The sequence below is a fragment of the Denticeps clupeoides genome, chromosome 10 (assembly GCF_900700375.1).
Source record: "Denticeps clupeoides chromosome 10, fDenClu1.1, whole genome shotgun sequence".
NCBI lineage: Eukaryota > Metazoa > Chordata > Actinopteri > Clupeiformes > Denticipitidae > Denticeps > Denticeps clupeoides.
In genome coordinates this window covers 12013272-12038169 of record NC_041716.1, presented here as the reverse complement: position 1 = coordinate 12038169, position 24898 = coordinate 12013272, and the positions used below count along the sequence as shown (strand labels likewise).

General features: G+C 41.5%; 2 protein-coding genes across 2 annotated transcripts; both read right to left on the bottom strand.

Annotated features, from left to right (window-relative positions):
* Positions 1 to 762: 762 nt before the first annotated feature.
* On the bottom strand, positions 763 to 16154 carry col9a3 (collagen, type IX, alpha 3). The gene is made up of 32 exons (XM_028993252.1): positions 15907 to 16154; positions 15114 to 15182; positions 14193 to 14228; positions 13992 to 14063; positions 13795 to 13848; positions 12547 to 12582; positions 12120 to 12143; positions 11897 to 11950; positions 11352 to 11405; positions 10997 to 11038; positions 10668 to 10724; positions 10525 to 10578; positions 9370 to 9423; positions 8860 to 8913; positions 8574 to 8627; positions 8394 to 8447; positions 8249 to 8302; positions 8108 to 8161; positions 7949 to 8002; positions 7476 to 7520; positions 7299 to 7352; positions 7052 to 7105; positions 6205 to 6258; positions 5914 to 5985; positions 5315 to 5350; positions 5171 to 5215; positions 4870 to 4902; positions 3307 to 3453; positions 3047 to 3101; positions 2784 to 2966; positions 1950 to 2027; positions 763 to 1850 (listed from the first exon to the last, which is right to left on the bottom strand). The coding sequence occupies exons 1-32, from the start codon at positions 15970 to 15972 to the stop codon at positions 1666 to 1668; spliced, it is 2037 nt and encodes a 678-aa protein (XP_028849085.1). The 5' UTR covers positions 15973 to 16154; the 3' UTR covers positions 763 to 1665.
* Positions 16155 to 16921: 767 nt separating this feature from the next.
* Positions 16922 to 22871, bottom strand: ogfr (opioid growth factor receptor). Its single transcript, XM_028993797.1, has 7 exons — positions 22512 to 22871; positions 21333 to 21401; positions 21169 to 21250; positions 20993 to 21071; positions 20716 to 20782; positions 20072 to 20220; positions 16922 to 19226 (listed from the first exon to the last, which is right to left on the bottom strand). The coding sequence occupies exons 1-7, from the start codon at positions 22635 to 22637 to the stop codon at positions 18128 to 18130; spliced, it is 1671 nt and encodes a 556-aa protein (XP_028849630.1). The 5' UTR covers positions 22638 to 22871; the 3' UTR covers positions 16922 to 18127.
* Positions 22872 to 24898: the final 2027 nt, after the last annotated feature.

The following is a 24898-nucleotide window of genomic DNA, read 5'->3' as shown; positions in this document are numbered from 1 at the left end:
TTTGGTTTTGGACACATTCATTTATTTTTTAAATGTATTTATTGCTTATTTATTTGGGTTACTATACAGTATTAGTACTTATTTATACAGTATTTATTAAGTCACTTCAATTAAGCATTTATCAGTTTAATGTTTTTTATTAATTTTAACACAGAAAGTTTGTTACTAGTGTAGAAAAAATATGGTTAATGACAAAACTATAGATGGCTTTCATGGGATAGTTCTTTAGTATACGTGTGTGTGGGTGTTGCAGTTGTCCACCTATAAATCACCAAAGCCATAGGACTTTCAGTGTATATTTGACACGTTTGGTTGTGTTTACATTGATCTTTTCATCCTTTGTACTGCATGAAAGCTGTCCTTGACGGTCCGGAATGGGATCAGACTGTAGTTTTCATAAAACTAGAAAGTTATAGAAAATCAGCTGTAGATGGCATCATTTCTCTGTGACGCTTTATTTTGAGTGATACACTACAATAGCCTCATGGTGAAAGAAACAAATATCGTTTAAATTACAGGGTGGCAGAAAATCGCATCCAATTATTTTGAAAAGCTGTCATACAGTGCGAATTTATTAATAGTATGTTAATAGTATGTTTTTTAATTACTATTATTTGATTGCTGTTAGTGTATTGTGGTGTTTCAGCATGGAAAAAATAAATTGCCTCATTGTTTTGACAGCGAAGTCTGGAACATGACTGTTTATGCGCGCGTTGCCATTTTCAACTAACTGGACAACACTGGATTCCTAAAAGAAAGAAATGTTTTACTGAAAAGTGGCTTTATTCGTTATTTCTTACAACATGGTGCTATAGTGTATTACTGTACATACAACAGTTACTCACAAATAATAAATAGTATTTAAAATCATGTATATTTAATAGTTACAGCACCATTACACAGTGGATGAAGTGGATTTTTGAAGAAAAAAGTGAATAAGCCCACATTTCGGCAATGAGTTAAGAGTTTCTGTAGGAGAAACAATTTCTTGTTTTTATTGTCTGTCCAAACACGATAAAAAAACACATTTCAACACATTTCAAAAATTTCAAGATACTCAGTTTGCATTAAAAACAAACCTAGCGTGTGAGAAAATGCATTGGGTGCAGCAAATTTCGCATATCGTTTTTTTTTTTTTAATCGGACAATGGCAAAGCTCTCTGAAACACCTGAATATGGATGTTCTGCCTTAGCCCGTCTTGAGGTAAATTCCCAGCTGAAGCAGTGGGGCTTTCTCTGCCGCTCCTCCTCAGTGTAGCAATACAATCACAGTTGTTGCTTCGTCTGGGGAGGGTTATGTACACGAAAAAAAAAACAAATTTAAATAACAGGGGAACAAATTTGTACAGGAGCACTGGGTTTAAATGAACAAGAACCGCTTTTCCACTCGTGTTTAATGTTCTCGAAACCTTTGATGGTACTTGGAGTGCAGTAGATGGAAGGCAGCTCCACGTGTTCATGGGAGGAGTCTTCAGTTATTCCTTGTTTGCTTCCAACTCCTTGTCGTCCCAGGATGCTCTCGCACTCTTTCTTTTCTCTCTGTTATTCCTGTTTGGTGTTTTAAATATATTAAAGAAGTAACTTTGGTGTCTTCCTCGTCCGTCTCTGTGCATTCTTCTCTCCCTGTGCTAGGCTGTCATTCAGGGTTAGGGCGATCTAAAGTGTTTAATGGTTCTTGGGGTTGCTGGACTTCCCAGCGACGGATGCTCCCTGGCAGGCTGACGTGTCGCAGATCCCGTGGGGTCCGTAGTGTCCGGTTCGTCCCGGTCGGCCCGGCTCGCCTGGCTCACCGGGATCGCCGGGCGCCCCATCTCGGCCATCTTTAACTATGCCAGCCACACCAGGAGGACCTAAGCAGATATGGCAGAGCATTGGCCGACACATTAGAACAAAACTAACCTTCAGTGTCATGCAATCAGATCTTTCAGCACTAACTACGCTGGCCATACCTTGATCTCCTTGGTCACCATCCGGACCGTCGACAGCTTTACCTACTGGACCTTTATCGCCCTGTTCACCTCCATCACCTGTAACATGTAATAAAAGTTAAAAACTCCTTAAATACAAGTTCATCACTATATAGTCCAGTTCTGCTTGATGAATTGAATAGCATAGCAATAACGCTATTGGAACAAGCTTCCGGAATTTTTAGGTGCTTTGCAGTCACAGCAGTGGCTCCTGTGGCACCATCAGACTTTCAAACGCATTTGTTAATGCAGTGAAATTCACTGAAAGTCATTTCTTCAGGCTGCACTTTTGCTTTGCTATCCTGCTGCTACCATATCATACTGGGTGGTAGTAGCCTAGTGGGTAACACACTCACCTATGAACCAGAAGACCCAGGTTCAAATCCCACTTACTACCATTGTGTCCCTGAGCAAGACACTTAACCCTAAGTTGCTCCAGGGGGGGACTGTCCCTGTACATTTACATTTACAGCATTTATCAGACGCCCTTATCCAGAGCGACTTACAACCAGTAGTTACAGGGACAGTCTCCCTGGAGCAACTTAAGGTTAAGTGTCTTGCTCAGGGACACAATGGTAGTAAGTGGGATTTGAACCTGGGTCTTGTGGTTCACACACTAGGCTACTACCACCCTGTAAGTACTGACTGTAAGTCGCTCTGGATAAGGGCGTCTGATAAATGCTGTAAATGTAAATATCATTGCTAAACAACACACCTAAATGTTTCTCCAAGGGGCTGAATACAATGAAAGTTCAACCAATGAATTTAAATGTACATGTTAAATGTATACAAGTAAATAAGTGAACTGAAAGCTACCTCTGGGACCAGGGTCACCCAGTTCTCCTGGAAGTCCTCTGTATCCTGGAGGTCCACGGGACCCAGGGTGTCCAACGGAACCAGCCACGCCTTGTGGCCCTGGTGTGCCTGCGGGCCCAGGCCGACCAACTGCACCAGGAGCCAGAGGTCTCCTCAGGTTGGCAGCCAGCTGGGCGATCTGAGCTGAGAGAGGAACAACATCATGTCTGAATGTCATCGGGTGCAAAAATGTATTCTTGTAAGGGAAAATATGGAATGCTCACCATCAATCATTGGTCCGCAGAGCTCGCGGATGTGCTGCTCACTTGCCAGTTTACCCTGGGAGTTAAAGTGAGACAGATAGCAAATACGAAATTGAAGAACATTACTTTATGGGGACGGACGTAAGCAATTTTTTCTTTGGTGGTGGTCCCAAGCCCAGGGTAAATGGGGAGGTGCATATGGCACCAAATCAATTATCTGCTCTGACGACCCCTAATGAGAGCAGCCAAGGACCGAAAGCAGCGTTGTGAAGGTCACTTACAGGAACACCAGGTTTTCCAGCGACGCCCGGCATGCCCTGCTCTCCCTGCAGTCCCCTAATTCCTGACTTTCCGGGGAACCCCCTGGCGCCTTGCTCTCCTTGTGGCCCCCCCAAACCTTTAGGTCCCAGTTCTCCATGCTTGCCACTCTAGAAAACCAACAAAATACAGATATTTCATGAACCCTGTTGGGTGAGAGCGATGATGAGATGGCGACAATTCTCAGTACCACAGATTTTGGATGGATGTTTATGCAACATAAAAACACATCAAACAGAATTCAAACAATAGGCCTAGTGGGCATATTCCCCCAAAATACTACATGTCAAATGGAGAAAAATATATTGTTATAAGCATTAGGCCACAATCTTGCCTATATATACACACGGCATCTTCCATGGTTCGCTCCTTTGAATAATAAGATTCTGAGACAGTTAACAATGATCACACAATTCAGTTTATAACAATCTAATCAGTAAACACGGCACTTGCTCGGCTGCCCTGAGACACATACAAGTGGCAGGCAGCGGCGGAGAGAGAGGAGCACACGAGTGCTTCACTTCTGCGCTTTCATTAATTGAGCTGAAGGCATCAGCAGCAACACTGTCTACTTTCCTCACCTGGTTCTCAGCAAAAATAATGTTAATAGAGCTAAAGGAGCAATCCAGGAGGAAAAATTAATCCAGTTAAGCGTAAAATGTCCTCTGGAATGCACTTAATCTGCAAGCAGGGGTTTAAAGAGTTTCAGACAGAAGTTAGTTGGAAATCTGCATAATATTATCTAGCTTCTCTGTGGTGCACTGTAGAGTGATAACAAATAAAAGGAAAACCCAACATCAGGTTTCAGCAAGGCATTTGGAATCATCAGCCACCAGACTAGCTTTCGAGCTACTGGTGACAGATGATCCTGTTTTATTATTCACGTACTGAAAATCTGAAAGATATTCCATCATATGGTGTGTTTATGATGGGGTGGGTTTTTAGTTGGTGTTCAAATGGACGTGATGATTGAAGCTTTAAGTATTTTATGATTTTCATAACCAAGTGGGAGTGGATGGAGGCATCATCATCATAGAACGGGGGTGTTCAAACTTTTTTCAATGAGGGCCACTTATATGAAAATATATGAATGCCTGGGCCTATCACTTGGCCTCATAGTGTTTTCCATCCCCCTCCCCATGCAATCACATCATTCAGATTACACAAAACCTCATTGTGCTAGTTACAGCGTTTTATTTAGCGAATATTATATTCATATTATTGTTGAATGTCATTGTTGAATATGCAAAATCCAGGACTTGACTACACTTCACTAAATACACTGCAGCACCAACTGTGAGTGATCACATTTCCAGATGTTTTGAGTTCTGAGTCCTATAAGACACCACTTTCACCATAAAATTAGGGTTTATATTAATCTGCGGCGATCATTCCTTGTTCTTTTGGACAAGTGTACCATGACAGCAAAAATGAACTTCTCCAGTAATTTATTTAAATCGTTTTTCTCCATTTGCATGTAGTCTTTATTGTTTAATTTCAATGTGATTTCATGCTCATGCTCTCACCTCTCCTTTCTGGCCTACAGGACCGAATGGACCCTGTAAAAACAAAGAATTATTGTCATGATTGTCCTCATCCATTTCACATCTCATTAACACCAGTTTCCTTCATTTTACAAACATATTCATTTAACATATGTATTTAAAAAACATTTCACATAAAAATAATTAAAAAATGAATCATAAACTATTTATTTTAAACACATAGCATCAAATCAAACACCAACATCAACATTATTTCATTTTTCACAAAATGAAATGCTTAATTAGAACTTAATTTTACATTTTGATAAAACTTAAGACTCACTGATTCTCCATTCTCTCCTGGCAGACCATCACTTCCGGCTACACCCTATACAGAAAGACCAAGGAATGAGTGGGTACGTGACAGCTGTGTTTCCAACTCAGGACTCTCCAAAGTAGACGTGCAACAGATGAATGAAACGCTCACCATGTCTCCTTTCGGCCCTGATGCTCCTGTTGGCCCCTGAGAGACGAGCAGAGAGAATAAACAGTGAACAGGGGAGCCCGGGGTTTTCTGGCTCTTGGGGAGAGCCGGCGGGCTGTGTGCTGTGTACTCTGAAACCCCGAAGCCCATGGAAGGGCTGGATATAAGCAGGCTTTGTTCCAAGCCGGCACCATCAACAGGAGGGGGCTTTGTTCCCTACCTCTCCACATGCCGCTAATGAAAACACGTTCCAGCTTAGGAGGAGGGAGGGATGTGAGGGGAAGGCTGTTGCTTTAAACATGGTAGAGAGCAGAGAGCAGGGAACTGACCCTGTGTCCATTTCATGAAGGCCTATTTGTTGTCATGGTGGAATCTTGTCATGATCTTCACCTTCTCCACAGAATATATTTCAATTCTTATGCATCTATGACAACACCAGTTTTACACATTTGGGGAACTTCTGAACATCACAGTTTTCAAATTCATATTCCTCATTTTGCAATCCTCACCTGTAAACTATTTTATTAATATTCATTCATTTTTATTCACCAGCTCAGAAATGACTCGACAGCCCCCATGCTGCATTCTCCGCACCAACTCACCCTTTCACCGAAAATGCCACGGATTCCGGTGGGCCCAGGAAGGCCGGGGTCACCAAGGGCTCCTTTAACACCCTAAACAAGATGCACCAATCATTCAGAACCTGCCACACGTGGTTTAATAGTTTTTATAATTTAAAATTAGATATCATTTAGATAATAGTATAAAACACATTCCGTTTCTCTGTTCATGTCTTTTCTTTATAAACAAATTATGATATTGATAGTTTATTTATTAAGAATTCATTCATTTTCATTTCCATTGATCTCTTTGGCTTTTGTGGTTTTACTCACCTGGAATCCTTTAATCCCCACTGGTCCAATATTCCCCACCAATCCAATGCTACCCTGAAACAGGCCATGGGGACGAAGCATGAAATAGAATGAAAACCAGGTACATCCAGGTACTTGCTGAGGCAGCATCTTATCTAAACCATCATTAAAAGGGGCGTGAAGGTATTTTGCGTTTTTATTCTCTATGTAAACAGTATTATTTGAACGCTACAGAAAGTCATTTATTTTTGGAACAAGAAAGACAGAATTCAATTATAGTTTTGACAGTAACCTTTGAAAATAACCTGGGTTATTTATTATTTGTTGTATTTCTTATCAATTTTTCAATTAGTTTCCATAGACAGCAATGTCAACATTCGCTGCCAGCACTTTTTCTTGATTTCTCCACTCATTCATGATATTGCTTCTGCTGTATTTAATTGTCTGCTGTCTCTGGCTTATGTGTTTTCCGTTTATCTCTATTTGTGTGTGTGTTTGTCAAATCTATATGTCATCTGCAGCATACAAATCTATATGTAGACACACTAAGCTAATGTTGGTGCTGACCTTTGTGTTCTCATTATGGTACGGCCATATCTTCATTGCTAAGCAACAAGGTAACATATTTTCCTCATTATCTATGCAATCCAATATGTTATATTATATACAAAGGCCCATTTTCATTTACATCTTAATCCAGAATGTTTTAAAAGTTCCTGCTTGAATCAGAATTGTGCCTGGATAGTTACAGTCCATGTTTTCTCCATGGAAATGGCATATCATCTTTCATTATCTGGCAAACGCCTTGTATTGAGATCAGCCATGGTCAATGTAAAAAGTGAAGTGACTGATCCATGTTTGTACTTACAGCCACGCCCCTTGGTCCAGCTTCTCCTCTCTCTCCAGGGATCCCAATCTCACCCTGTGGGAAGAGACAGTGATATTGATATCGCCACCAATTGAAAAATAATTTACATTGAGACACCACGATAACTTTAGAAAAAGAGGTACAATATTAGCTTTATCATCTAGACCACTTCTAATGAAATAATATATTTAATCTATTATGCACCCCAGATTACACTTAAACCGCAGGATCCTTTGAGGATACATACAGGAATACCTGGCTCTCCAGAGGGCCCTGCTTCTCCCATTTCACCAGGATCACCCTGTCACAACACAACGCAAGTACGGATCAGTTGTTGGTAATTAGATTATTAGGCCCATTTGATTATTACTTTTATAACAATCCACAACAGAAATCATAATGAAAGAAAACTAATCCCACTTACAACTGTCCCTTTGGCTCCCTTTGCCCCAGCCTTGCCAGGCAGTCCCTGTAACACACAACAAAACAAATCAATGCCATGCTAAATTGAGGTGGATGAAGTGGTTTTGCTTGTTGTGACAGAATACTTTGTAGATTCATACAGATGTTCCGGCAACATTTATTAATCGATTATCAACATTGTCTGTACTGCAGAGCAAGCAGGTACATTAACCCATCCAGTAGGCATTTATATTAAAAAATGTCAATACATATCTGCATAATGCAACCTATTTATATATATTTTCATTTTCTGGCATTATGTTTTACACCCCTTGATTCTTTATTGACCAACTGTGTTCTTAAGAGGAATATGAAGGAAGATTAATACATGCAAATGCCATGCAGAATTGGGAAGTGGATCAGTGCTGCAGTCCTCCTTTCAGCAAAATGCATTGTTCTGTTCTGGAAGTGTTTCAGACAAATGCAAATACTTACAGGCAGCCCATTAGGGCCCTTCTCACCCGCAACCCCAGATCGGCCTGCATCACCCTGGTAACAAAGAGAAACGTTGTCACTGTGACATCGGCGATATGTAGCCAGAGGGGACGGCCGAGGCTTTCATCGCGGCAATACCAAAATGAAAGCACAACTTACTTTTTCTCCATCTAACCCCTGTGTGCCATCCTTCCCATCTCTGCCAGGCATGCCCTGGGCCCAAAAAGAGTTGAGACATTTTATAAATGTACTTATTTATTTCATATCAACTCTTTAAAAGAGTGATTGACAAGTGCTTACAGGCTCCCCTTTAGGCCCTACTCCGCCTGGAGTGCCTTTGGGACCAATTTTACCCTGTGAGGTGCAAAAAGACACATTTATTACCTCATTCTATGCACATCACATTATCTGAACATCACAACTGAACTGAAACACGTTTACTTACAATTTCTCCCTTGGGCCCTTTGATTCCCTGTGGACCTTTCTCACCGCTATCGCCCTGGAATGATCAAATGACACTTCAATTCCGAGAGTCATGGCATATTTCAAAGAATGATTGAACGTGTTTTAGAGATGGGACAGTCTTCAAAATTAACTGAAACATTTTAAGCACAGAAACACTCACAGTTTTCCCGATCATTCCAGCGACGCCAGGCTTACCCCTGAAACCAGGCAATCCCTAAGAAGAGAGTACTGTGGATGAAGTTCAGGTTCATAAACAATAACCAAAATGTGCCCCAACCTAGAAATAAATCTATATTTCTGATATATTAATATATTAGTTTCAATCTTTTGCAACGGCTCACATTTTCAGCATGAGCAGTTGGTGGTGCATGATATCAGGGCCACAGCTACTGCATTTATCATTAACAAGGGACCTGAACAGAATAATTTAATCCTGCTGTACTCACCCTGTCCCCTACTGGCCCCTCGGGGCCTGCAAGTCCTCTCAAACCCCGTGGACCCTGGAGCGGCACAGGCAGAGATCACATCAGACAGGAACGAATTATGCCATTGTCTCATTCACGGCTTTACCCTCTGTGGTTTAAATGACAGGCTGAATGTTGAGTTAAACATTTATTAATGGCAACACAAAACCAACAGCTGAAACGAATGCATTGCCATATTAGAGCCCAAAGCCCATCAAAAAATAATTAGGCAGGCCGGCCCACTATGATGACCCACTGCAATGTTCTTGTCACCGCTAGATACGGAAGCAGAGCACATCAGAAGTGACTACCTGTGGACCAGGCCGTCTAGACACAGGCTCTGTAGAGAATAAAAACACTGGGCCTAAAGGGCAAGTTTAACATTTACTGTCAAATCAGAGGAGGACAAGGAAATGGAGGTGCAGAGAGAAAGAATGTAAGGGGCAGAAAAAACAGCAAGAAGAAACAGAATTTGACAAAGACATGACGTACTTGGAGGCCCACTGTCCCAGGAATGCCCGGTGGACCTGGAGGCCCTTGATCGCCCTGTTAGAGAGAAGAAATGTTCATGCTGAGTAAAATAAGCCGAAATAGAGTCTGTGTGTAAAAATATAGAGTTTTGGTGCTCCATGTTGAGCAATACTGGACTATGTGTCCTGAAAATTAGGCCTGAAATTGTACGCATCATGATTAGCAGTGTAGTACATTACAGTACAATGGAAGCAGTAGTACGCTACTGTATAATATACAAATAGATCTACACTACACTATAGGAACAGCACACTGTAGTTCAGTGGTTCTTGCCCACTGCCAGTACTGCTGGTCAACAAATTAGGATGTTAAGAATAAGAATACACAGCATTCAAACACAGCAGCTGTGAAATTACCAATAACCTCTTTCTCTCTCTCTCTCTCTCTCTCTTGCTCTCTCTTTCTCAAAAAAACAAGAAAACAACAGCAACAAATGAGCAAAAGAGTCTCCCAGTTTACCACTAGAGTGAGTATACATTACAGGAGCAGCACTACTCAATATTACACAAGCTGAGGGGTACTACATGCTCATGTGAAACAAGCTGCTCCAGACTGGTCAAATACTGGTATTGAAAATTCATTTCATAAATGGATTCATCTCTGAATATCTCATTCAAAAAGGTTTAAGTGTTATCAAATAGCAACACAGGCAAAACAGGAAAAAAGCTGTACTTGAACATTAATGATTCCCATGAGGTATCGCAGTATCGCAGACGATACTCTTGGTGCACTTAGACATTACTACATCAATAAACCCACACACTGCACAAATGAGTACAAGTAAAGTCTGATTTCAAGAGCATCCCACAACAGCAGAAGGCAAACCAAGACCTATCACTGCATCCTTTCATTTTCGGGTATATGACCCGATAAACATTTTACAATTCTCATCCCTCAAGGTACCTCTAGAGTCGAGTAGGCAGTGGTAGTAGCATTGTGGGTAACACACTTGCCTACAAACCAGAAGACCCAGGTTCAAACACCACTTACTACCATTGTGTCCCGGAGTTGCTCCACTGTAACTACTGGTTGTAGGACACTTTGGATAAGGGCGTCTGATAAATGCTATAAATGTGTTGAGGTGCAGGAATAAGTCTCCAAGTCAAACAAACTCACCTTCTCTCCATCTTTCCCAAGCTCTCCTTTGTCCCCTTTGTGTCCCGTATGTCCCTAATGAAAAGAAAGAGAGGGAGATAGTATGCTAATTACTATCTTAATGTACCTCCTGATGGTGGTATTATGTATTTGCTGTGTGGTACCTTGAATCCTGGCATTCCTGGAGGACCAGGGGGGCCTGGAGGGCAGATAGCCGGACACTGAAATGATAAAAATAATTGAACAATCCTCAGTAAAATCAATCAGTTCAGCTGATTTTATCTTTAAAAAATAATCCTCATAATGAAATCCTGAATATTTTTTAAAGGACTACCAGGTTATTTTGTGTGTTATTTCATGTTGCATTTGTATTGTGATGTTTTGTATTAACTGCCAATGTGATTTGGGTGCCCATGATCCTGAATCCATTGACAGTAACTGAAGATGCTCTGACTAGCGTTACAATTTGGTACATTTGCTCTGCAAAACTTACTAAAAGATCTCCACCACCTTCAGGAAGAGTCCCTGGCAGACCCTGAGAAAGACAAACTTTTAACACGTTTTCTCCACCAACACCCAGGACAGCAGAGAACACAGAATATAGTGATTTTTCAAATAAAACCCTCCACATGCAACCAGTAGGTGGCAGTAGTACACTTCAACAATTAAATATTTTTAAACGTTCTATTCTAATCTAATCTGAATTGCATTTTTTTAAATACACAGTTCAGAAATTAAGGCAGTAATCTCCTGGTGTTGGTCATTATCACCACAGGTGTCACGGCCAGTAAAATACTGAAATGAATAACTGCTTCCAAGGCACATGCAAACACTTTAGCTCTTCTTACTGGGAGTCCATCGGGTCCTGGGGGGCCAGGAAGTCCTGCAAGACCTTCAGCGCCCTGAGTGATGAAAGATAAAAATGAACACTATAATGCTGCAGAAGACCAGCAAAGCACATCAGACTTGACACAATAACGCACCCAGTATAATAATTAGGAAATTGAGTGGTAGTTTTCATGTATTTTCTCCACTTAAAATGGCCTTTTAATCTCATAAAACCTTTGTGCTGACATTCTGGTTTAAAATATGCTTTCTAATCAAAAATCCCCAGTCTCTTGTAACAAATCAGAAGTCACTTCAAATCACAGGTGATTATTTGCCTTTGTCCCTTTTTTCATGGTTTTTGTGTGAAATCATCCTAGCTGGCCACTTAAGTCCACATGAAATCACCTCTCCAGCAGAGCACTGATTACATATGCTTCTCCTCTCGCCGTACCCTCTTGGACAAAACTAAAATGTCTCTGCAGAGGGTCATGACTTTTCTGTGTTTTAAAAATCGGATATAAAATCTATAAAATAATTGCTATTAATTGCTATGACTGATTCTTACTGATGGCCCTTGAGGTCCAAGTCCACCTGGAAGTCCATTGGCACCCGGAGGCCCCTGAGTTCATAAAAAAATATGCACAGACCTCATTCAGTGTATATCACAAAATACACACAAAAATATTAGCTATATATATATATAGAGTATCAGCAAGCTATTAGAGGCTATACAAGAACTGCACTTCATCAGAGAATTAAATGTAACATTAAAAAAGGTGTGCACTTACTGGAGCTCCTGGTCTTCCCCTGCCCTAAATAAGACACAGAGAAAACCATGAACACTGCAACAGCAAAGCCTCAACAGCTACACAATACATCTGAATACATCAGCAATATGTATGATTTAGCACATGCCTTTGTGATATTTGTAATCAATTTTATCTCATTAAAGTTTGATGAACTGGAGCATAAACACACTCTACATAACACTCTGCCTACAGCACACTAGAGAAGTCTGATTTGATGGAGATTTTATGATATTATGTTTACAGCATGATGAGGAATGAAAATGGATCCCCAAAGAAGAAATTGACGTGTTAGATTGTGATTCAGAGAGACAGCTTGTGTGTGGTTGTTTTGACAGACAGGTACAGCCATATAAATTGTGCTTTATGGGTGCATGTACATGCTCTGCTCTTTGGGTGTTCAACTTACAGGAGGTCCACCTGGCCCAGGCGGTCCAATATCCCCCTATAAAAACAAACATTTTGTCATGGCCATGATGCATTTTGATAAAATGAAAACATTAAAAACAACAATCAGTTAGGATATCATGAAAACCAACACTAATTCCCCTTTGCCTGCAGAAAAAAGGTGCCATTGTGTCTGTTGTCTGTGAAGTATGATCCTGAAATGACCTGGGCTGGCCTTCAGTATGGAGCATTGAGGGGGGAAAAAATTCAACTGAACGACCCCACCCTCTATCACCGCAGAAATACTGTGGAACCCTGCTCCTCAAACATCAGCTGTGTTTTGTGTGTTTGTGTGGTGTGAAAGGCAAATGACCTTTTCAGACACCTAACACAGCAGTGCCAAGGTTGCCAGTCTTTGCAGCCAGATACTTCCCTGTACAATTCAGGAATGTGCAAGCAGTGGAATGACACACACAGACACACACACATTAGCATTTAAATGTATGCTGCAAAGACCTCAGAGTTGCACATCCAACAACTGTACTCTTCCTTAATTGAATGTTCTTTTTGCTGATGTTCAGGAAAGGATCCTGTCCTTTGTTTTTAAATCCAGGGCCCTATTTTCTTTTAACATTCTATTGCACAAGTTGCTTGCACATCTGCCAAAAGACTGTTTCTACTACCAATGTTAAAAGGTAAATTAAATCCAGGTAATTATGGGACTAGACAAATACTCATTTTACAATTAGCCTAATGTTAATGGCTTATTGGGCAATGGGCTATAAAATGCAACAAAAAAAAAAAACAGAAATAGCCAACTCACAATGATTATGTCTACTACATCCTAACCTGATTTGCCTGTAAACGATCACAGCAGATTATGACCATGCAAAGGTCAAGCAGGTTTTGGTGTCTCCACATTCCATGCAGGATTATGGAACATAGCAGCCAATGCAAAACAATTCCAACCAGAAGCCACACATTTCCTCATTAAAAAGCTTCCCACAAAGATCCAGCGGAAGCTCAACATATCCACTTTGACAGGCTGGGGTATAAAACTTAGCTGCAGTCTTGTCTTTCAAAATCAGGTCTGCATCAAACTGTGACCCATGTTCAGAGCTTCTCTGTGAACTTAACACAAAGCAGACAACAACATCCCTGGTTTCTGTCACTGCCCTGAGATGTGTTGCTGTTATTCATAACTGTATCATCTCATATGATGTGAACAAATTGTGCATAGATTGCTGTGTTCTGACACTGGTAGACTTACTACTGGTCCTGGAGGCCCATCCTTCCCTGCAGGTCCATCATTACCTGTAAGTCCCTACAAACAGAACAAATATATTCAATGCTGCACAGTCTCTACGCACATGCATGACAAACAACATAGTAAACATATCCATGTCATGAAATGTGAGATGTGGCTACTTTATGAACACATTGCACGGGCGTGTGGCCATCACTTACATCTACACCCGGGAGGCCAGGAAGTCCTGGTTTTCCTGCTTGGCCCGGCAGTCCACCTTTGCCTTTTGGCCCCTGTTAGGCAGTCCATAGGGTTGAATAAGGAATGAGAGCAGAATTAAACTCAATAACTAAAATATCATAACACTCCCTGACTGGCTTAATGCTCAATTATGATACATAAAAGGATCTATATGCACTTACAGGTTTTCCAGGAAGTCCAGGAGGGCCAGGTTTACCCTGTCAAGAAGCAAATGAATGAAATAACATTTAAATATTAAACATTTTACCTAACTTGATTATTATTAATGAATAACATCATTATAAGATTATTAAATGTCAGTAGGTTGGATGTTAACAACCATCAAGTCCCTCATGAGACTGACCCCGCTAGTTCCCCTGGATAGGGCTGGGGAGGTAGGCTTTAGGAAGGGGTGGGGTCTGAGAAAAGTAACTTAAGAAGCTCTCATTGGGCTTTCGGGGTGGCATGAATGAGTCCTCTGTCATAGCAGGCAGCCACATTGCAGCAAAACTTTTTTCATTTTCTGAGGAAACATTGAATGTTTTCTTTATAAATTCCTGTGCAAGTCTTTCCTTTTCCAGTCCAGAGATGTCAGACCAATATTTTTTAATGCCTGGTGTGAGATTCAGTTAAATGTTTACTGATAATGAGAGGAAATGATTCCATTCTTTGGGCAATGAATGCAAAACCATTAATGAAACTTGAAACATTTCACTTTTGTTTAACTTTGTTACACTGAAATGCAGTATTTATGATCTCCACAAAAGCCAAACTAAAGGTGGAGCATGAAGATGTGGAGGCGGAGCGTTCTAAATAAAGTTCATCTGACCATATTCCACAATTCACATCCCTGAAACCATCAACAGACACAAAAGTATCCTCTTTGCAATGAGAAGTAGTTATTAGTTGCAAAGTAAGATGCTATTTTTAAATGCCACTGCAGGGTCCATGTTCTGTCTTAGGGATTGTACATTTTAAAAGCAAAAATTTTGTGTAGCAGAAAGTCGACATAATATATTATTGTTCCGGCTATCACAATCACAACAAAAGCATGGATATTATGTCAAAATACTGTCGATTTCTCAACCAGAATCTCCACTCACATCTATGCCATCCTTTCCTTCAGGTCCTGGAGGTCCTGGAGGCCCCTGTGGTCCACGAAGCCCAGGTCTCTGGAACACGCGAGGTTAAAAACAAGCACAACATTATCACAAAAACAACAACTGTTCACGAATGAATGCTATCAATCAATCCACTGCGTATCAAAACACCAGACATGTCCAAATATTCTTCACTATCCTCTTGGCGTTAGGGGTAAAATTAGCCAGACACATACTGATAAAACGTTTTCTCCATGTGCATACCGAAGAAATCCTATGGACGACCAACAATAATGTTGTATTGGTGAAAAAAGAACATTTGCATATGAAAAAAAAGCATTGCGCGCTTTCTGTAACGCATTCCAAATTACGCACGCACGGCACACAAGTGCTTCACGAACACTGATATGTAAATATATATTTATATTGCATTCGACACCCATCGCAATTTACTGATAAAGTTCAAATCTGTTTCTCAGCATGGAGCTCTGGGAACAAAGGTGGCATTGTGGTGACCAGGCGCGCAACGCATTCCTGCGCATGGGCACGACTTTATACAGTTCGCAGGTAAATAAGATCAGGAAAAAGAGACGTTCTTCTCTGAGCGTGGAAACAGGTTAGTGGAACCATACAGAGACGTCAAAGGGTTTTAAAAAGATCTCTACCCTAATGACTCATAATTAGAGTTTACTAAAGTTCATCAAGATTAAGTTTCTTTGTACTGAAATATGGGGATGCGCCCACATATTCCCCCATATTTCCCCCAGCGCTGGATGGGCACGTCCGTTCGTCTCACCTGAGCCAGCGATGATGCCAGAAGCTGGCACAGCACGACCACCCACACGGCAGAAGACGCAGCCATGGGTCCCGTCCTCCCTTCGGCACCGAGAAATGGCGAGAAAGTGGAAGCCCGGTCCCCGGTCCTCGGCGCTGGTGTCCGTGGCGCGCCGCTGCTTCTCCCGTGGGCGCACGGCTCCGGAATGAGTTTGGGCGCCGACTGGGACGAACCCGAGCCTCCAGCCGAAGGGGCTGAACTCAAACCCGAGCGCCCCGTCCTGGAGGTGCGAGGAGGGAGGGGTGTGCGTGGGGTGGGGTGAAGTGGAGTGGGTGCGAGCAGAGCAGAGCAGCAGACGTCGGGCACGGGATACACTCCCACGTCTTTATTTATCCCATAATATGGACCAATAGGAGGCAGGACTGGATTGTACAGTGAATTAGTAAGAGCTTCATAAAGGGTTAAACATGTTGAACCTTTCAAATATGATTCGGAGCTGTTACGACTTGATAAATCATATTTTGCTACATTTTATTAAGCACAACACTTCTTATTTTGTGTACTTCTCCGCTGTTGGTGTCATCAAGTTGAAGTTAACTTCCTCTTTACTATTGCTTAATTGATTTAACATCTAAATGATTTCATAATAGTGCTAAATGAAGTGGTTAAGTTTCCCCACTCTTCATCAAATTCGAATTTAGCCAAATGCCAATGACAAAAAAATAAACTAAAAAGACTTCATTTATTTATAAAACCAAGATTGAACTGGACAAGGCCTCGCACCTCCATCTTTGTGAGTTTGAATCCCATGTGGCTGTATTTTTGCAGGTCTCCTCCAGGTCCTCTACTTTCCCCCCGCCGTCCAAACGCATACACACTAGGTGAATTGGAAACTAGGAATTATCCATATGTGCACGTGCGCCCTGCGGCGGGCTGGCACCCCGCCCTGCGCCCGGTGTCCCGGGACGGGCCCCGGCAGCTGTGACCCCGGGTAGGACCGAGCGGTTCTGGAAAGTGAATAACGTTCACGCACGTATACACGCCGTTGCGTACTGGCACAAACTTTATTTGATTCGCTCCAGCAGTTTTTCCAAATGATTTCATTTAGCAGTCATCCAAACACTGTTGGTTATTTACAACTCAACCCCAGCTCCTTCCCAAGCAATTAATACATTTTCTAGTTTTTTTATACACTTTCATATTAAAAGGAATATTCAACACAAATGCAATCAGGACGGAAACAATTTCTGTTTCTTCCTGAGATCTTTTTTTTTTTTTTATTCAACAGAATCGGGGCAGTAGGTTAACCTTTGGCAAAAATCACGGTAACATAGGAACAAGAAACAAAATCCAACTATCTAAAGACGACAATTACACAAAATCATAATTAAATATCTGTGGTATCTGAAAAAATTTAAACATTAAATCAGAACATTACGCTTGTCATATCTCTCATCCGGGCTCGTACTGAACAAGAATAAAGCATAGTCTGGGACTAAATGTAGGGGGGGAAGCACCCCTTTGTGAACAACGTGAATGCTTCATACAATCAATGAGTCTCATACGCACTCACACACACACACTTTTGGCACATACTCCCACAGCCAAAACTGTCCTCCCCCCCACAGAATTGTGCAACTGTGTTTCGGCAAAAGCATCGATGTACAATCCTCCGCACCTTACAGCACTATGTCAAATATAGTTTCAGTGCAAAACGAATGCATTTCAAAAGTCTGTGGGTTAACAAGGTGCTTGAAGGTCACCATTATGAAACACTGGAAAAACTAACGGACATTTCCTCGTTCAGTACATTTAATAAATGGCTAATTAAACATACCTAAACGGTCCTTTCAAAAGTAAAAGCCTAAAACTTTATTACTCATTTATTAATTACTGTATGAGCGAAGTGCCTGCAGTTGTGTCAAGGTTTGGCGGAACCTTTGTCAATGCTATGTACACCACTGATCCCAGCAAGCAAATAACAACCAATTTCACACAAATTAAACTCCCATATTAACCTTCAAGTAAATATAAGGCTGTCGATGGACCAAACTCCATTAATTAATAAAATGGACAAATCAGTTACATATAATTCCAGCAGTGAAATAAACATTAAACAATTGTTAACAATTGAATCAAAGTACATCATAAATAAAGGTCTGCAGTATAACGATTAGTCCGGAGCTTGAAACGTGTACTGGTGTTTGATCCCGGTTTTAAACCAGAGGTTTAGGGCTTCATTTTAATCTTCAGTTGACTCTGTGTCCATTGGTTCCTCGTTGCTCCTAAACTCAGAGCCATTAGTGTGCAGTTCCTTGTCTGCACTCATCCCTCTAGATGTGGCACTCTGTAACTTTTCTGTCGCTTCATCGTGGTCAACTGAGCCGCTAAAATCGGTCCTGGGGTGCTTTTCCGCTCGCTCGTCAGAAGAACGGGACCGCAGGACATGCTTAGGGCTGTCTACCGCGTTCCTCTGGGCCCTCCGCACTGGTGAGCTTTCATCCAGTTTCAGCGGCACCTTGCTGGCGTTGCCGCCTCCAGGCAGGGAGGGGGTTTTCCCCTTCCCTGGACTGAGGGGACATTCGGCCGATAAGCCATTGCTGCATGTTCCCGGTTGCCCCCCTCTTTTCTTCTTCTGTGCTTTCTCCACACTGAGCTTGGAGGGTGCCAGCTCATGGTTACTCTTCAGACGCACCTCTGCCTCCTTCTCCTGATCGCATTCCTTGAGGTCGTCGTCATCTTCTCCCTCCTCATCCTTCGCGGGACTGGAATCGTTACAGACAGAGAGGTCCATCTCTCCGTTCTCGCTGCTGTTATCTGCCCCGTTAGTTAATGGGTCAACTGATGACCCCTCCGGAGTAGATTCTGGATCCAAGGAGGACGCCTCTACTACTTTTCCGGCATCCAAATTCATTGCAGCATCATCCTCCATTTGCTGTGGCGCCTCTGAAGACTCTTTCTGACTGTTCCCAGCATTCTTGTCCTTGGCTTTTACCCGTGAGCGGCTTTCATCAGAGCTGCCTCCATCAACACTTCCAGCCTCAGACTCTAGCCTTTTCTCTGACTTCTTAAAGCGTTTCTGGATCTTTCTAGGGCACCAGACGAACTTGTCCTTGGGCTCATAGTGCTGGTAGGCATAATGGAGAAGCTTCCTTCGTTCACGCTTGTCCCGGACGGCAAATACAAAATAGTCAAGTACGCTGCGCTTCACGCTGTTCAAGTTCTTCTTCACCAACGTCTCCTCCAGGAAGAAGCGCACCAGTGGCGCCTGAAAATGTTCAAAGCCCAGCTCCCCCATGCTCTTCAGGATTCGGGTGATGCGGAGGTTGTTGTGCATATTTCTGAAGATAACAAAATTAAGTTTTAATCAAAACACAGAAACATAGCATTTCAGTCAAACCAATGGATTACAAGTCAATGACATTTTTATACCTTATTTTTACTTATTGCTTGTAATTTCACTGGTTTGTTATTCAGTGGCCCTTAATACGAACCTTTCCAGAAATGGCAGAATTGTCATTTAACTAGATTTTGAACAACCAAAAATAAAAATAAAAATGGTGAGCTGGGGCACAGAAGACTGCACAGACAGATGGAGGAGAGGCGCAGAACCAAAAAATGCAAGGCAGATTTATTAAACACGGAGTCATGATCGAAAACACTGATCACCATCTGAGCAGAGTTGGAAGAAATAAAAAGACAGCAGAAGGGTTTTTCCCAAGGAAATACTGTAGCCGACACAAATTCTTGGCTACAAAATAAAGGCTAACAGGATTTCATGTTGTTTTTAAGATGTCTCCAGTGATAGGTGAACTTCAGAATGCTTGTTGTCTAAGTGATTGTGTAGAGGTTGTTGATTTAATAAAAAAAATTAAATAACAAAGATTGGATTATAATCAAACTACTTGATGCATGCTCCTGACAGCAGTGTCTCGGCAATCAGGAAGTCCTAGTTCTTACCATGCATAAATGTAATGCATGAATACATGCCGCTGGGTTCCAAATTGATGGGCACAACTCTACTCAGACAAAGGCTGAAAACATGACATCACTCGGCCACCACATCCATAATGTAGATGTCTGAAGTCTAAAAGGCCCTTAATTACGGCTCGAGTTTGCACACTATTTATAGACACAGCAATCACTTCATGTCGTCTTTTTATTGCGACGTGAAAGAAAGGCTTACCGTTCAAGGTTGGCAAATCTCTCCCTCCAGTTGTCTGATCGTCGGACCTCGCCACTTTCTCTGTCCAACAGCTGGATGCCGTAGAAACCTAGCATGAGCTCGTAGGACTCCACTAGCTTGCGCTTAGCCTCTTCGTTGTCCTTGAATGCCTGACAATGGAAGAGGGGAGCAAAAGCGCTAAAATCAGACATGCTACTAAGCACAGACTATAACAAATTCTACAGTTTCAAAGCATTTACCTAGCTAACTGAGATAATCTAAAATTATGAGGGCATAAATATGAATTATGGTGGATCAACTAAACATTTTATTAAAATGCATGGAAAACCTTTAAGGCAGTACTATGCATTCAATGAGCTTATGCAAAACCACACTGGTAATGAATACAACATAATTCAGTTTGCATTGCAACTTCACAGGAAAAAATAATACTTAGACAAATAAATAAAAATACATGTGTGAATGTAACAATTAATTAATGTTTCTTTTGGAAACAATTAAGTTACATTGCAGTTCAAAAGCGAAGCAAGTATTCAAATATTTCGAAATTGCCCCTTTCTTTGAAATTGAAATGTCCAAAAACATTGCACAGATTGATATAAAGCACAAATAACAATGGTGCCGGTCCACTTCCACCAACATACCTGGATTTCCTTTTTAGTGAGTTCTGTGGCCATGTAGTTGACTCCTGGCTCCCGCAGAGGAAAGAGCCTGAAAGTGGAGAAGCAGCAACGCATTACAAACTAAGTGCCACGTGACAATGCACATGAGTGGCTTGCACTCATAAACTCCAAAACTGTGAAACTAACAAATCATCCCCTGAGCAGTCATTATAAAATACTCAGTGGCACCATGATTAGTTTTATTTTATTGTGACGAAATTTTCCTTAATGAAGCCTAGTAAATTTGTGTAACTCATACCATTGAATGTAGGAATGGACTCGCTCCAGTCTTTTGTAATCAGTCTTCCATTCTTTATGGAACATCTCTATTGAAACATCTGAAAAGTAAAGTTTATATATTTAATCTTGCTTTTGTCACACAATGTGAATTTAGCTATGTTTTTTTGGGAGGATTATTTAAAACACCAAACATACCATCTGGAGATGATGGGATTTCATTTAGATAGAATTTTAAATTAGTCATCCGTTCTTCTGGGCATTCCTCCTCTATAATATTCTAGGTCGAGACAATAACTGTTTGTGAGATTTTCAGACCAAATACAAATTGAGTTGTTATGTGATCAACTGAGGTGACTTACTGGATAACCATGTCTATAGTTCTGCATGTCCTTTGCTGCTCTTACATTTCTGGAGGAGGAGTTGGACCACTGTAAAGGTGTAACCAAAAGGACAAGTTATGGAACTACACATTTATTTAATCTTTCAGCTGCAGTAGTCTTGCATCCTACTATCTGTTTTGATCTGGCATCATTGAAAGCATTCAGTGCTTGGTCAGCTGACAGGACTAGTCTACTATGTCTGCACATACCAGTCATATTAACGTGTGCCTGTGAAATTCTCTCACGCATTCAAGCTACCTAGCAAGACAACCTTAATCGGCATCCCACCTTTAGGGATCTCTGTTGCATGCAATAATTGCACCTTTATTCCAAGGGAGAAAAGTGTCTGGTGTTTTATTAAGTCTTTTACATGAAGTCCTTACTTCATAGCACAGGCTATGGATACCATGCAGGTCAACATAAAACACTTCCAAATGTGTGGATAATTTCATGAAAATTACCATTGTATTATTTACTGTTGCGTTTTTAAGGTGAACTGCACTGAAAGGAGCAGGTCAGTGAAGATTCACTATCCATGACCTTACAAGCTTGAAAAAGGAGGGGTTCGTGTATGTGATTTGAAGAGTGTATGTTTCATGCTAAAAAATTTTGCCAGAACGCCCAAAAAAAAGAAAAAAAATTATGGAAACTAATAGTATAGCGAAACCCCTCAAACTGAGGGAAATTATGGTTGCATTCTCTCACCATGTTATTAATTTGTATTCACCATATTTATTGGAATTTACATTCACGTAGACCCACCGTAATTATCATCAATTATCACCGTAACGAAAATCTCAAGCCATAAAAGCAAAGACAAGAGGATGTTTACGGCCAAATGAGTTTATAATAAGCGGACATGGCAACACAGCCTAGCGGCACGGCTAATATGCTAACCTGCTACAAGTAAATCAGCGTCCAAAACGCCCAAAACCTTGGTTGCGCCGACCACCTACAGGCTCACGCAGGCGTACGGAAACAAACAATTTACGCAGAAAACGACTTTACCAAAGACGAAGCGGAGAAGCGGCTGAAGTAGTTCGCAGGTTTCGTTTTTTTCATGCTAATGCTAATAAGCTACATGCGGCCGATACGCCACGATATCGGAAATAAAGAAGGAGGCAGCCGCGGAAACAGCGAGAGGTTAAAAGCACGTACGAAGCCTTGCCGGGCTTTCTTGGTCTTGTCCTGGCCGCAGCGGCGGCCCGCGTTGTCCCCCGGCTCCTCTCCGTCGCTCTCCGTGTCCCAGGTCGAGTCGTACTCGCACACCAGGTCGTCCTCCATCGCGCTCCTCCTGCGCGGCGCGACGCGACCTCGACTACTCGTTCGCTAGGAGGGCGCCGAACTCTTGCGCAAGCCGCGGCGGGGTGTGAAGACGGGGAACGACCGCCGGGCCTCGCCGCAGCACGTCGCCGACAATGCCATCGCCTCTCGGCTCGCCGGAGGAGAGGACGGGCCTGCTAGCTGGCGGTGCTGCGGCACCGGAGCCCCGCGCCGTCACATGACGCGTCTTAAAGGGGATACCTCCAAATAAAGGCGCGCACTCATACAGCGGAACATGGACGTAGATGCTCCAGGTTGTAAATGGCTCCTTTGTGCACACATGATGATGCTTAGTCCTCGATCATGGGGGGTCAAAGTCAACCTGCACTGTGCACATTAAGCAAATTTGTGTGAATCAAACATATTCGGCAATACTACAGTGTCTACTTTAATGTTTAATATAACGTTGAAATAAAAAATGGTTATGAAAGTAACAAGCCATTGTTATTTGGGTATTTATAAATAACAGGGAACCATCAGCAGGATATAACCTGTATTTTACATTAATTTCACTTAATTTCATTTAGTTTATAACCTAGGGGTCCGGGGTTAATATCAATAAAGAACCAACATTTAAATGTACAGTTAAAGAGTATTTTGAGACTATATTGTGTGTATATGTCTTAATATTGGCGTTTTTCATATGCCTCACAGATTATTTGTACAGAATATTTCGTAGTGGCACCCGGTTTCACTCTTCCTGCTGAAGCTAGTCAGACGAGTATTGGAAACATGAGGGAGTCCAGAAACGTTGACTTAAATAAACAGAAAAAAAATAATATTACGTTGGAACCTTTAACTCGGCTTTAAACTTCAACTGATCTAAATAAAAGTGACATGTTACTGTCTATTGGAAGCTGAAAAAATGCTAGGAAGGAATGATAGGAAGATGTATACACTAGGAAATTATGCACTTTAACAAATACAATCATTAAATTATCCTTCTCGTTTTGTCTCCTTTGTTAAACTATTACCACAACTGACCAGTAATTGACTCTTAGATATATATATATATATACACACACACACACATATATATATACACATACATACATATATATACATACACACACACACACACACACACACACACACACACACACACATATATATATATATATATATATATATATATATATATATATATATATATATATATATATATGGTTCCACTAAACAAAAATAATAGTTGTCATTATTTTGTGATTGGTCACTAAGTATGTGATTGGTCATTGGATAAATAGAAACTATTGGATAGCCTTAGAAGGTATTCTTGTGTTTATGTGGATCAGGGGTATGGGATGAATGAAGGGTTGGGGGTTCTGGCTACTGTGGCATTGTAGGGTGTTATTAGCCTAGTGGGTAACACACTCACCTATGAACCAGAAGACTACCATTGTGTCCCTGAGCAAGACACTTAACCCTAAGTTGCTCCAGGGGTGACTGTCCCTGTAACTACTGGTTGTAAGTCGCTCTGGATAAGGGCGTCTGATAAATGCTGTAAATGTAAATGTTTTGAGGAGCAGCCTCACTGCCTGAGGGAAGATACTTTCCTGCATTCTGGCAAATCTGGCTCTGTTGCTGCAGTGTCTCCTCTTCAGTAGCAGGAGAGGTCCCGTACAATGCTGCAGGCTTAAATAACCATTTTTTTTTACTACAGACAGGAGAGGCACCACTATTCACTTATTCTGGCAGCTGCATGCGTTCAGCCGCGGTGATGTTGTCTTACCAGACAGTAATGCAATGGGTCAGAATCATTTTGATGGTGCCGCTGTAAAACATGATTTCCGTCACCTCAGAAAGTGGATTTGGTGCTGGGTCTTTTTGCTCAATCCATCAGCTTTAACTGAAAACCCGGAAGAGAATTGCTCTGCTTGCAGCTTTCTCCACCCAGCAGTTCACTTGCAGGAATGAGAAGCGAGGAGGAAATGATAGCACAGGTTTCAGGAGAGCATTTTTAGCTTTTGCTAAATTTTCTCCAATTCACATCGGTGTCTGTCTATTTGCCCCCATTGTGTAACCACCAGGTACACAATGTCACATTCATTTTTTCATTCATTTACTCAATAATATTCGTTGCAATTAAGCAATTGACCAGTGTAACAGGAAAAAAAAAACTGTCCATCGGGCAAAAATTGACATTGAAACGTGAAAATTCACTGCAAAATTCTTTCAGTTGCAGGATTTTCAAGCGTTTCGATTGCCCACTCTTATTCTTTTGC